General features: G+C 43.7%; 1 protein-coding gene across 1 annotated transcript in view; it reads left to right on the forward strand.

Annotated features, from left to right (window-relative positions):
• The window catches only part of LOC144689133 (sodium- and chloride-dependent neutral and basic amino acid transporter B(0+)-like), an 81,557-nt gene extending 68,947 nt beyond the window's left edge, over window positions 1-12,610 (forward strand). Inside the window, exons 6-7 of the mRNA XM_078556270.1 lie at window positions 8,752-8,870; window positions 12,443-12,610. Coding sequence (XP_078412396.1) covers window positions 8,752-8,870; window positions 12,443-12,610 — 287 coding nt within the window. The remainder of the gene's footprint in view (window positions 1-8,751; window positions 8,871-12,442) is intronic.
• Window positions 12,611-15,042: the final 2,432 nt, after the last annotated feature.

A 15,042-nucleotide genomic window follows, 5' to 3' on the forward strand; every position in this document is an offset into this window, starting at 1 on the left:
TAAATCTTTTATAATGTACTCTAGAATTTTCCCCACTACTGACGTCAGGCTGGCTGGTCTATAATTCCCTGTTTTCTCCCTATTTCCCTTTTTAAATAGTGAGGTTACATTAGCGACCCTCCAATCTGTAGGAATACCACATGGACTGCAGCGGTTCAAGAAAGCAGCTAACCACCACCTTCTCAAGGGCAATTAGGGATGGGCAATAAATGCTGGCCTAGCCAACGATGCCCACATCCTGTAAATGAATAAAAAAGCAGGTGTTGGAGATGGATATCAATGGTGAGTCCCTGTTAGAGTGCACAGGACACTCCAAGATCAGGGCTGCATGCAGATATTGGTCCCCAGAGGTTCATCCACAGAGAAGACCATTCTGGAGCCGCAATGAAGTACATGTGATGTCCTGTCAGCATTTCTTAAGGCAATGTACACCCTTGGTGGGAGATATGAAAGACTGTCTCATAAATGCCATGATGGCTCAAACATCTGCACTGACATCCACCTCCATGGAAAGAGTAGTCATCTCATGGAGAATCATATGTGGCAGACAACCAAATGCATGCCCTGTCTAGTGGCCTGTATACTCAGTCTGCCACTTTAAACTCACCTTGGCCTTTCAGCACCTCACTGAAGTGGTGTTAACTGTTTTCCAGCTCTTGGCTACTAGAGAAATGCTCATGGGCCATGAGATGGAAGGTGAATAAAAGGGCACATGGAGGTAGGGACTCTGCTCATGGCATTTCCACTTTTTGTTTTTGAAACCTACACCTCAGGCCCCAGAGCTGCATATGTTGCCTCCTGCCCTGCTGACTGAATCTGCCCCTGCGTAGTTGCAGGTTGGGTTGTCTTTGGCGAGATGCACAGCAGTCCCAAAACCCAGAGTTCGGATGCCACGTGCATCTCAGCTGTAAGAGTAGGAGAACAAGCAGCCTGCCTCTAGATTTGCTGAAGCCATGCTTCATTTGAAATTTCCATTGTTCATTCAACTTCATTGTTGCCTTCCAACTTCCAAATAGACATCAGCCATCAGGACAATCATATGACCAGAAAGGAAGGTGAGTAAAGAGTTTGTGATTGTGGGGAGAGTTTGTCTTTGAGATATTGGTCAGTACAATGGGCTCAGCATTGTGCCAAAAAACTTCACACTCTCAGCTTATCTGAACCATGCCTGGATAAGTTCGTCATTGGCTTCTCTGGCAGGCAGCAGACACTCGACAAATCAGACTCGTCCTCATCCTGCTTCTCCAAAACTCCAGTTCTCACTGTAGAATTATACTGTGCAAGGCACAGCAGACCGTTGCCATTCTGGAAGCCCTGGCTCATACATGTTGAAGGGTGACTCCAGGTATGTCCATGCCCCTGAAGCATATCTTAAGCAATATAATGGCTGGCACTTAAAGCACCCTTGTGCTCTTGTGCCTTGAGTTGTACATTTCTTTTGCACCAATTGTAAATCACCTCACAAGCGTTATCAGCCACATCCTTGGAGGGTAGCCCCAACTCCAAGGAGGCATCATCTGCTTGCAAATGCGAAGATCTGTGGGAGTTGTGACTGGTGCAGAATGAAGGAATCATGGCAGGTGGCTAGGGATTGGAGTTTTTGGTGGGGTCCAAAGGTGAGGACTTTGGTCTTCCCAACAGATAAATAGTAGGCAAATCAGAGGTGGTGGTGAAATAGGTGGCATCAACATACATAGAGAATCTGGCATTGTGTTTTTGGATGATGTCACTGAGGAGCAGCATGTGGATGAGCAATGGGAGTGGACAAAGAAAGGATAAGTTGCCCAGGGCCTCCAGAACTAATGGTGAGGGAGTGGAAAGAGGAACCATTGCAAGTGATTCTCTGGCTATGACTGGATGAATGGTAATGGAACTAAGCAAGAACAGTCTCACCAAGCTGGACAAGAAAGGAGATGTTTTGGGGCGGGATGGTGTGATCAACATACCTCAGACTGCAGACAGGTTGGAAAGGACAGCGAGGGATAGGTGACCGCTGTCAATCACTTAATGTGTCATTTTTGTTTTTGATGAGAACCGTGTTAATTCTGTGGTAGGATGGAAACCTGATTGTAGGGGTTTTAAACATGGAGTTGTGGGCAAGATGAGCATGGATTTGGGATGCAACAGCACATTCAATTACTTTAGAGAGGAAAGGAAGGTTGGACATGGAGTTGTAATTTGCAATGACGAAGCAAGTCAAGATTTATTTTTGATGAAGAGAGTGATGATGGCAGATTTGAAATGGATACATTCCAATTAACCCCTATAATAGCTAATATTATAGGAGTGTAAAGCAGTTTTTCAGAATGATTGAAGTGGGTATTCGTGTCCCTTGGCTCTGGGGACACTTCTGTTCACTCTGAATATCAATGTTGAATTTAAGCCAAAAGGTAGTGGTGACAAAATGTTCAGATAATCTCAGCATATGAGGTACAGCTAATTTTTAGAAAACCGAAGGAAAAGGGCATTGCTAAGGTGGGGGAAGAGCTAAAAATGGCAGATGAAATTCAATAACAGTAAGTGTGAGATGTCCTTTTGTAAAATAATTAACAGCAGCAATTATGCTCCGAATGTGAGCAGGCTTAGTGTTCCGTAAGAGCAGAGGGTCTTGAGGGCTCAGGTTCACAGAACATTAAAGGGATAACCTCAAGTTGATAACGCTGTGTGTATATAAAAAAAGGATTTCCAGCCTTTATCTTGAGGTACAGGATATATAAGTCAAGAGGTATGTATGTGCTAACATAAAACTTTAACAAGGCTGCAGTTAGAATGGAAGTACTGTGTGACATACAGGATCCCACGCTAGTGGAAGGATATTGAGACTTTAGACAGGGTTCAACACAGATTCATCACACATGAGGAAATACAAAGGCTTGATAAACTTGGATATTTTTAATATAAAATAAAAACAGAAAATGCTGGAAAAGATCAGCAGGTCTGCACTTTCAGCAATTTGTTTTTATTTCAGATCTCCAGCATACACAGTATTTTGCTTTTATTGGATTTTTTTTATCGTTTGAACAGTGCAGATTACAGAGCAATATAATAGAACTGTTTGAAATCATGTTTTAATGGGAAAGTGCAGATAGATGAGAGGTCATAGATACAAGATTAAATGCAAGAGATTTTGAATAGTAGCCAGGAAAAGCCAGGGAATTTGTTTTAAGTGTTAGTGATTAAGACAGACCTTTTCAACCTTCAACATTTGATAGGATAGGTGGGTGAAAGAAAATGAGCTGAAAGGACGTAGAAACAGGTTGGGTTTATTTGATGAGAACTATTTGTTTGTGCACAGGGTAAACGCTGACACAGGCTGACTAGGCTGTAGGTGTGTTGCAATCTCTGTATTACTCTTAACCTTCTAATGAAAAAAGCCCTACTTTTCTGATATTTCCTAATAACGAGAGTCTCTCATCCATGGTATTGCTGTGGTGATTCTCTTCTTTACTATCTTTTGTGACTTCAATTCATCCTAAAATAAGGCACTCAACCCATGGCAAACTGCAACCTAATGAATTATTTATATTGAAGATAAATGGTGCAAAATGTTGATGCAACGCAACCCTTTTATGGGCACTACACATGGTTTAAGCAATCCAAATTTGGTTCTGCACTGAATGCACAAAGTTCTGATATGAGTCAGAATGCATATCATATTGGGGAGGGAGTTAGCACATGTGAATGGAGCACCCATCAGAGTTATGCAAAGTAGTGAGATCATGACATCAATCAGAGTGTAGCACTGATCCACTCCTGCCATTTTTGGAGTTCAGTGCCCAGCTAACACCATCTCTTAATCACATACAGCTGAGGTTCAGCAACAGGAGTGATGCCCCCCCTCCCACCAACCAGCATAAGGAATCATCAACAACTTTCAGGTTCATTGTTGATTGGTTTCTACTGGCTGTTACTGCAATTGTGCAAATTTTAGGTGCTTTTGAGAGTTATTTGATGTTGCTAAAGTCTTTAGAGAGTGTTCTAATAGGTGCTGAAGAACTTGGTCCAGATTTCAAGGCTCCTGCATGAGTCAGTTGCTCTCAGACATGGGTGTAGTAAGATGCATTCCTCCTAGACTACATGACTGGAAGAATGAACATGCAGAATGCTATACAGAACAGGACAAGCTGCCAGAGGAGGTGGGAAGAGAGGGGGCAGGGGGAGAAAGGCTCTCAGCAGGAGGCCATATCTTCCCAGGGTGTTTCAGGGAGCAATTCTTCCACCTGAACCTCAGCAAGGAACAGGGTGTCAGACGGCTGCATTTCACCAAGGATGTCTTCACTGAACTTTGCTGCAGCAATAACTGCAACCTCAGTCCAGGGCAAAGACCAGTGGCTATGAAAATGACCAGGGCTACAGGTTTTTATGGGTTGGGCTCCTTCCAGGCTGGAGATGAGGAAAGAAGAAAATAAATATTTGCCCATTCCACAGTTTTCATCCACTGTTGCACTGTATACAAAGAGGACTGACTGTATTTTTTTCTGTCTTCCCAGAGAGCAGTAAGCAGCGTATGTAGCTTCAGTAGGATTGCAGGCTTCCCTATGGTGCAGAGCACCATTGACTGTAGCCAAGTGGCTTTGCAGACATTGTAGTCTAACTCTTGAGGTGTATTGTACCACAACCAAAAGGGATTCCACTCCTTCCGTATCCAGCTAATGTGTAACCATACGTAGCAAATCGTGCAGATAAAATCCTGGTATCCTGGCAGAAGTCATGGTGCCTTAATTCTGCAGTGGCCTGCTGTGCCCTTTGCATTTAAGCCATCCTGACAAACCAAAGGGTAGTTAGTGCGTGGCAAGCCTGATGACTCCAGCAACCCATGCACACATGGCCAACATGCGTACAACAAAAGCCATGCTGCCACACAAAATGTGATAGACCAGACCATTGGGATTCTGAATCAAAGCTTCTGCTGCCTGGACTGTTCTGGAGGAGCACTGCAGTACTCAGCAGAGAGGGTGATGAGGCTAATGGTTGTCTGCTGCATGCGGACAATCATGACGGCACAGCGTTTGCCACCAACTATACAAACAGGAGCAGAAAGAAGAGGGAAGGGGGAGGCAACCTAGACTGCTCTTTTCTGGCTAGGACATCACTGCAGAAGTTGCTCAGGGTGGTGTCCTATCATCTTCAGCTGCTTCATCCATGACCTCCCCTCTAATATAAGATCAACAGTGGGGATGCTCACTGATTGCATAGTGTTCAGTGCCATTTGCACCTCTGGAGCAGTTCATGCCCACATGCAACAAAATATCAACCCAAGTTTGAATGTTGTCTCAAGCAACAGTCACATCACACAAGTGCTAGGCAATGAGCATCTCCAACATGAGAGCATCAAACTATCTCTCCTTAACATTCAATGGCAAAACCGTCACTGTATTGCCCACCATCAACATCATGGAGGTCACCATTGACCAGGAACTATTTGTTGCCCATCCCCAGTTGCCCTTGAATTGAGTAGCTTGCTAGGCTTTTTGAGAGGGCAGTTAAGAGTCAACCAAATTGCGTTTTCCCTAAAGGGCATTAAAGAACCAGATAGGTTTTTATGACTCTTGATAATTTCATAGTCTCAGTAATGGTGACCATCTTTCAATTCAGCATTTATTAATGGAATTTAAATTCCACCAGCTGCGGTGGCAGGATTTGAACCCACATCCCCAGAGCATTAGCTTGGGCCTCTGGATTATAAGTTGAGTGACATTACCAGTACACCATCATCTCCCCTTGACGGAACACTCTCTTGATGAAATGCTTGCCTGAATGAGTATGGCTCCAAATACACATAGGAAGCTTGATACCTTCCAGAACAAAGCGGCCTGCTTGATCAGAACCTGATTCACCACTTTAAACATCCATTCCCTCCGCCACCAGCACACAGTGGCCAGGATTTTTTGGCCCCGTCACGGGCGGGACCCGCCGCGGGCGAGGCGGCGCCCCAGCCAGAAGTCCATTGACTTGTGGCAGGACCGGAAGATCCCTGCAGCAGGCGGGTGCAGGAAATCCCACCCTCTGCCAGCACTGTATGCCATTTACAAAATGCACTGCAAAAACTTGCCAAGCCTTCTTCGACAGCACCTTCTAAACCTCTACCACCTAGAAGAACAAGATCAGCAGACTCATGGAAACACCACTACCTGCAAGTTCCCCTCCAAATTGCAAACCATTCTGACTTGACTCCTTCACTGCCAATGGGTCTAAATCCTGGAAATTCCTCTTGAACAGCACTGTGGGCCTATATACACCAGTTGGGGGTTGGTTGGTGCATGGGAATAAAGTGATTTAAACGTGATGAAAATTTTAAACTAGGTGTCTGGGAGATCAGGGGCCAATGTGAATCAATGAGGACAGGGGGCAATGAGTGGACAGGACTTGGTGTGAGATATGTACAGGCAGATGTTCAAAGGGTTCAAAAAGGCAGTTCACCACTGCTTTCTCTGGGTCAATTAGGGATGCCATGAATGCATTGAAAAAGTTACAAAATGTTCACAGACCCCTGTTAGCAACAGGTTTTTTTCCTGCAAAATTAGGCATACAATTAAATAGTTGCAATATTGCTGAAAAGACATGTCAAAGCTTTTCATCTTGCATCATCAAGACACTTCGTAAGAATACCAGTATAAGGGGAGAACAATTTATACTGTATGTGAAGCGAGTGCTGATTGGTTGGCAAGCGGACTATGATTGGTAGAAGCACTGCCATGGAGAATGCACCATGGTGACTGACAGTTAACTACCAAGCATTGTTTGAAATTTAAACCAAGCAGCTTGACCTTGATTGGTCAAGGCATTGCCCTGAAGAATGAGTCAGCAAATGGCTGTCACATCTTTTGTTTAGCTAAAACAGGTGCAATGTGCTTTCTCTGTATTCATTCACGGGATGTGGGCTTCGCTGGCTGGGCCAGTATTTTCTTTAATTGCCCATCCCTAGTTGTCCTTGAAAAGGTGGTGATGAGCTGCCTTCTTGAATCACTGCAGTCCATGTGGTGTAGGTGCACCCACAGCGCTGTTAAGAAGGAAGTTCCAGGATTTTGACCCAGTGACAGTGAAGGAACGGCGATATATTTCCAAGTCAGGATGGTGAGTTACTTGGTGAGTTACTTGGAGAGGAACTTCCAGGTGGTAGTGCTCCCATCTACCTGCTGCCGTTGTCCGTCTAGGTGGTAGTGGTCGTGGGTTTGGAAGATGCTGTCTAAGGAGCATTGGTGAATCCCTGCAGTGCATCTTGTAGATAGTATACACTGCTGCTACTGTGCGTCGGTGGTAGAGGGAGTGAATGTTTGTGGATGTGTTGCCAATCAAACCGGCTGCTTTGTCCTGGATGGTATCCAGCTTTATCGGTATTGTGGGAGTTGCAGTTATCCAGGCAAGTGGAGAGAGTATTCCATCACACTCCTGACTTGTCCCTTGCAGATGGTAGACAGGCTTTAGGGAGTCAGAAGGTGAGTTAGTCGTCGCACGATTCCTAGCCTCTGACCTGCTCTTGTATTTATATGGCTAGTCCGGTTCATTTTCTGGTCAACAGTAGCCCTCAGGATGTTGGTAGTGGGGGATTCAGTGATGGTAATGCCATTGAACATTAAGGGGTGATGGTTGGATTCTCTCTTGTTGGAAATGATCATTGCCTGGCACTTGCGTGGCCCGAATGTTACTTGCCACTTGTCAGCCCAAGCCTGGATATTGTCCAGGTCTTGCTGCATTTGGACATGGACTGCTTCAGCATCTGAGGAGTCGCGAATGGTGCTGAACATTATGCAATCATCAGCGAACATCGCCACTTCTGGCCTTATGATAGAAGGAAGGTCATTGATGAAGCAGCTGAAGATGGTTGGGCCTAGGACACAACCCTGAGGAACTCCTGCAGCGATGTCCTAGAGCTGAGATGACTGACCTTCAACAACCACAACTATCTTCCTTTGTGCTAAGTATGACTCCAACTAGTGGAGAGTATTCCCCCTGATTCCCATTGACTTCAGTTTTGCTAGGGTTCCTTGATGCCACACTCGATCAAATGCGGCCTGGATGTCAAGGGCAGTCACTCACACTGTTAGCCTGCAGGATGCCTTTCTGCCCTTTTCAGCATCAAGCATGCATAGTGACCAAATGGCTCGGGCCCTATTTACAAGGTTTCCAATAAGGCTAATGGTGTGTGGAACTGTAGGAATCCCAATGCTTATATTGACCAGTGAAGGCAGGCATGTAGTAAACCGTGGTAGAGAACCCCCTGGCAGACTTCTCAACTAGTATGTCAAGGAAGGGGAGTTCATTTGAATGCTCCATTTCAAATGTGAATTTGAGCGCAGGATAGAGCCCATTAAGACATGTAAAGAAGTTATTGCATGCAGCTGCGGATTTAAATATAACAAACTTATCATCCACATATTGGAAATGTGTGAGGGGTAGGAGGTTAGGTGTCATTCCATCGAAGACTTGTTTCTCATGGAATCCAACAAAAATGTTTGCGAGAACTGGGCCTTCAGGGGACCCCATGACAACACCACCTATTTGATCATACATGGTGCCATTAAAACTGAACTCAACTGGATGAGTTGCCTTGTTGAGAACGCCTGTTGTAAAGAAATGAAAGCTGACTATACTTTTACAGTGTTGCAGGGAATTAACCCTGTCTCAGGAAGGCAACTCATTCTGTCTTCCAGTCTGCAACGTTTCAGATTATTTAGACTCAAAAAAGAACAGTAATATAGACAGTATCTAGAAAAGGAATTGATTACTTATTTAATATTTTGTTTTTACCAGAAACAATTACAACAAGTATAACAGACGCATTGCCTGATTTTATGCAATCAAAATACCTTTATATGATAATCGTCCTTTGTCTATCATTCTATTCCTTTGGTCTCGTATTTGTAACACAGGTATGGAATCCAATCATTTTTATTAAATGTCTTTACATCATTGTTAAAAACAAAACTGTCATTACCATGATATAATATGCATTGTCACATAATGTATTGGTAACAATGGGCCTGATATTGCACTTTTATTGAAAATTGAAGAAATGCATGGTTTTGTAATGTAAGATTCTTGAGAATATGATTTCATTTGCTGAATTGGAAAATCTGCAACTGATCAAGGTGCACCTACAATAATAATTCTTTAGCACTTTTCAAGCAGCTAATATACCATGTAGCTCATGTACATAGCAAAATGTTTATGAAATTGTAACATTCACATTTCTGATTAAAATTACTTGATGAAAAGTTAAAGTTGATTTACCAACCACACTGACAAGTAATGAGAACCTCTGTAATGATGCAACACATTTTATGATGGAGAAGGACAACTAAGGTGGTATGTCACTGACAGGGATCTCTGCCTCATAGGAAAATACATTGGATTACGCAGTCAAAATCTTGGTATCCCCTATTTAACACCATGATGGGAACATCATCAGCACAAACACAGCAATGGGCCAAGGAGAAAGCCCATCACCCCCTTCTCAAAGGCAACCAGGGTGGGCAATAAAAATTGCCCAACATCATCTGCATCCAGAGGTCAAATAAAAAAAAATCATAAAAAAGAAAGGTGAGCAAAGACAATTAACCTTATAAATTTATGCACTACCTATTAAATGTTGTAATCCTGGACACCATACATGGCAAGTGCCAGTAATGTTTACTCCTGGGAAGACCAAATAAAATAAGGAACATCCCCTTTGAGAAATTTCAGGAAAACTGTGGACAACTGTGGTTGGAACTCTTGAAATGCAGGATCCTAAAGGAAAAACACATGTAAAACATGAGTGAAGTAGAAGCACAGCACATTCTATGGGCATATGGTAATCATACATGCAAAAAACTGCTGTGCCAACACAGCAGAGGCATTTTCCAGCTGTGTACCAGTTCTAAATATTTTGGAACTGATGTAGGTTTTGCCAGAGTGGTAATGTGCAAATAGAAATCAAGTTTAGAGTTTCACCTAATTATTTACAACTCCACATGCAAAACTGGGTAAATTGTAAGGAGGGCTTTCTCTCTGCCTCTCTGAGGTATAATCTCCAGTAATCTAATGCAGCATGACTGGAATGAAGTGGAGATTGGTTTGATTCCTCAGTTTGTCTTGTCACTGGCAGTACCTATCTATCCTAAATAAATAGCAAAGCTCTCCATCTGGCTTTCTGATCAAAAACCTGTGAATACAGTTTATTTATTATAGATAGGTGCAACAATGCCTGCAAGTATGGATGGTGACATCTTAGAGTGGCAAAACAGGCTTTTCTGGCCAATGATCATCTTGGTATGCCTTTACAACAACAACCTATATATAGTGCCTTTAACACAATGAAATATCTCAAGGTACCATATAGGAGCATTATAACACAAAGTTAGACACTAAGCTGCAATAGCTTGGTCAAAGAGGTAGCTTTTAAGTGTTTTAAAGGTTGAGGAAAGAGAGGTAGAGAGTTATAAGGATGGAATTCCAGAGGTTGGGGCCTAGATAACTGAAAGCACGACCACCAATGGTGGAGTAATTAAAACTGGGGATGCACAGGAGACCAGAATCGGAGGTGCACAGATATCTCTGTGAATTGTGGAGCTGGAGGAAATTAGAGAGATAGAGAGGGGCAAAGCCATGGAGGGATTTGAAAACAAGGATGAAAGTTTTAAAATCGAGACTTTGCTTGACTGGATGCCAATGTTGGTCAGTGAGTAAATGGGTGATCAGGGAAGAGGACTTGCTGTGCATTAAGACATGAGCATCAGGCTTTTGGATGTCCTCAAGTTTACAGAGGGTAGAATGTGGGAGACCATCCAGAAATGAGTTGAAATAGTCATGTCTAGAGGTAACAAAGTATGAATACGAGTTTCAGCTGCAAATGAGCTGAGGCAGGGACAAAGTCAGGCAATGTTACGGAGGTGGAAATAGGTGGTCTTGGCAGTGGCACAAATATGAGATTGACAGCTCATCTCAGGATTAAATGTGACACCAAGGTTACAAGCAAATTGGCTTAACCTGAGACTGTTTCCGGAGAGATTGATAGACTCGGTAACTAGGGAATGGAGTTTGGAGTGGTGTAAGGAACATATCTTTTTATTTCTGTGGACTGTTGAGAAGGACATGTCCTTTTATTTTCTGTTGGACTGGGGATTAAAATTAAAATGGCTGCAGGTTGAAAGACATGTCCACTGGAACAAGATGAGAGATATATACAATGTTGCAGTCCTGGAACAGAATGTGCCATGAAAGACAGGATGGTGCCAGAAAGGAATCCTGGACCAAGGGAGCTGCCTGGCAACAACGTTTTAATTGGCTCCTGACCAGGTGACCAGGTTTTGTGTGAGAAGCAGTACAGCAGAAAGCGCCTGGCCTGCAAAGAGAAAATATCTAAAATCTATTTTCCTCATATCTCTATAACCTGTTCTCTCTCTCTCTCTGAAAACCCCTGTCAAGAGGCAAAGGGGAAAATCACTGTTAGAGGCTTTGAAAGGCAAGTGCTCAACCGATGAACTAAATACTGAAAGTGCTGGAAGACCACCTCGTGTCATCAACAAGAACTGAAAGGAAATTGGAAGACATTGATCAAAATCAATCCATCGAGTCCTGTATTCTGGAACTGGTGCTATTGAACTGTTTTTTCCCACCCTTAAAATCCATGTTTTTATGTGTCTTGTTTGTGTGTGTATAGGGATTTAAGAAGGCAGTAGAGTTTAAGTTATAGTGTTAGAAATTAGCAGCTCATGTTTCTTTCTTTTGCCACTGGTTGACGACAGTTTGTTCCATAAACAGCTATTTACTTATTCAGTTTACAACCTGATGCTCGTATTCTGTTAACCTAAATTAAACAGGTTGAATTGAGGTAATCTGGCGGTTTGATCAGACTTTTTCACATTTGTCGTGGCTTGGGGAACAGTGGGGCTTGACATTACAGTGCACTATCCCCAGTGAGTCGTGACAGTGGGGACCAAAAACAATAGCTTCAGTCTTCCCAATAATTGGAGGAAATTTCTGCTTGTCCATTAATAGATGCCAGGTAAGCAGTCTGATAATTTAGCAACAGTGGAGGAGTCAAGAGAGATGGTGGTGAAATAGAGTAGGTGTCATCAACATACATGTGAAAACTAACTCTGTGCATTCAGATGATGTTGCCAAAGGGTAGCACGTAGATGAGAAATAAGAGGGAGCCAAGGATAGATCCTTTAACATTATCTTTGGAAACCCCCAAGGATACACCCTTGGCCCCTTCTATTTCACATCTACACATTCCCCTTTGGCAACATCATCTGAAAACACTTCAGATTCCACATGTATGCTAACAACACCCAGACTCTTCTGTACCTTAACACCACCCCTCTCAATTCCCCCGCTGTGTATGTCACACAGCTTGTCTGACATCCAATGTTGGATGAGCAGAAATTTCTTCCAAATAAATATCAGGAAGAGTGAAGCTAATTTCTTCAGTAGCTTCCATATATTTCATTCCCTATAGACTGACTCCATCCGTCTCCTTGGCAACTTCCTGAAACTGAAGCAGACTATTCACAGCAGTAGTGTTGAATTTGACCCTGAGGTAGCTTTTGATTACATATCTGCTGCATTAACTACTTTCACAGCTAAAGGAGACAGTAGTATAGTGGTAAAGTTATTGGACTGTTAACCAAGAGGCCTGGATGAATGCTGCAGAAACCTGGGTCAGAATTTTACGGTCTCCCGCTGGTGGGTTTGCAGGCAGGGGGCTCATGAAATGTAATGTGTGGCTTGCCAGCTGCCTACCTGCCCACCCCATCTCCTATTTTACGTGGGGCAGTGGAGGCGTCAGTCAGCCTTCAGTCCCTTAAGTGGCCAATTAATTTTACCAGCGACATGGGGAGGCCCATGCCAGGTTGGTGGCCTGGCAACTTTTACTGGATGAGCTGGTGTCAGGTAAGGCTGGGCGGGGGGACCACCTTCAGGGTCCCCTGTGCCCATCGGAGGTGCCCCCACAAAAGATCATACTTCCCCCATTAACTCTGCCCCCCACCATCACTCTCTCAAACCCAGCCCCTCAACGCTCCTGCTGGGGCCTGCCGATATCCCAGACTTAACTGAAGTCTGGCCTCCTCTTCTTTGAGGAATGCCTGTAGTCCCAGCAGTGGCCATCGTTCAAACCTGGTGCTGCTGGGACTTCAAGCTGCCAGCTAATTGGCCAACACCTCTCGAAGACAGGACTTCCCAGATGAGGATGGAAGTTTCAGCTTTCGTCAGTTAATGATCTGCTGAGTGTTAAGTGGCTGCAGGGCAGCCGGTATTAGCGGGGATGCATTTCCCAGCGACTCTTCAGGCGGTGAAAATAATTAGTTCAAATCCCACCACAAAAGCTGGGGGAATTTAAATGCCATTAATAAATCCGAAATAAGAAATTCTTCTCCTTAATGATGATCATGAAACCACTCAACTGTTGTTAAAATCCCATCTGCCCTTGCCAATGATGTCCTCATCTCAAGAATGAATAACAAGAAACATCATTTGCTTCTACCCTGTCTCAGCTCATCTACTGTTGAAGCCTTCATCCATGCCTTTGTTACCTTTAAACTTAACTATTCCAATATTCCCCTGGATGGTCTCCCAACTTCCACATTACATAAGCTTGAGCTCATTGAAAACTCTGCAACTATACCCTGACTCTCACTAAGTCGCATTCATCCATCTCTTTTGTGCTTGCTGACTTGTATTAGTTCCTTTTCTGGCAACACCTTTATTTTAAAATTACTGTCCTTTTCAAATCCCTCTGTGGCCTCACCTCCTTATCTGTCTAACCCACTCCAGTACTACAAATCACCAAGATCTCTGCGCTTTTCCAATTCTTGCACATCCTCAAATTAATTGTTCCATCATTGGTGCCATGCCTTTCGCTGACTAGGCTGGCCAGGAAAGCAGTCTGGCAATTTGAAGGCAATGGAGGACTCGAATGAGGTGGTGGTGAGGTAGAGCTTGGGTCTCGTCGACGTGCATGTGGAACCTGAAGTGTTTTTGGATAATGTCACCAAGAGGTAATTTGTAGATTAGAAATAGGTTGAATCATCCAGCATCAATATCCTAGGTTCACCATTGACCAAAAACATAACTGGACAAGCCATATAAATACTGTGGTTTCAAGAGTAGGTCAGAGGCTGGGTATACTCCATTATGTGATTCACATCATGATGCCCCAAAGCCTTTCCACCACCTACAAGGCATAAATCAGGAATATGGTGGAATGATCTTTACTTGCCTGGGTGATTGCAGCTCCAACAACGCTCAAAAAGCTCAGCAGCATCCAAGACAAAGCAGCCCACTTGATCGTCATGCCATCCTTCATCTTAAACATTGAGTCCCTCCACCAATGGCACAACATGGTTGTGATGCTTACCATCTAGAAGGTGAACTGCAGAAACTCGGCAAGCCTCTCTCAACAGCATCTCTGAAACCCATGACTTGTACCACCTAGAAGGATAAAGCAGTATAGATGCATGGGGGCATCATGACCTCTCAGATCCTCTCTAAATCACACACCATCCTGATTTGGAAATAAATTGCCACTCCTTCATCTTTGCCGGATTAAATTTCATTTGTCACTGATCAGCCCATCTGACCAGCCCGTCTATATCCCCCTGTAATCTAAAGCTATCCTCCTCACTATTTAACACCCCACCAATTTTCATGTCATTCGCGAACTTACTGATTAACCCTCCTATATTCAAATCTAAATCGTTTATATATACCACAAACAGCAAGGCTCCCAACACCGATCCCTGTGGAACCCCTCTGGACACAGGCATCCAGTCACAAAAACACCCCTCGACCATCACCCTCTTGTTTCCTGCAACTCAGCCAATTCTGGATCCAGTTTGCCAAATTGCATTGGATCCCATGGGCTCTTACCTTCGTTATCAGTCTCCCATATGGAACCTTATCAAAAGCCTTGCTGAAGCCCAAGTGGACCACGTCAAATGCATTGTCCTCATCTACACATCTGGTCACCTCTTTGAAAAATTCAATCAAATTGGTCAGACATGACCTCCCCTTAACAAAACCATGCTGACTATTCTTGATTAATCCCTGCCTCTCCAA

The sequence above is a fragment of the Cetorhinus maximus genome, chromosome 13, assembly GCF_964194155.1.
Source record: "Cetorhinus maximus chromosome 13, sCetMax3.hap1.1, whole genome shotgun sequence".
In the NCBI taxonomy this organism is placed as follows: Eukaryota; Metazoa; Chordata; class Chondrichthyes; order Lamniformes; family Cetorhinidae; genus Cetorhinus; species Cetorhinus maximus.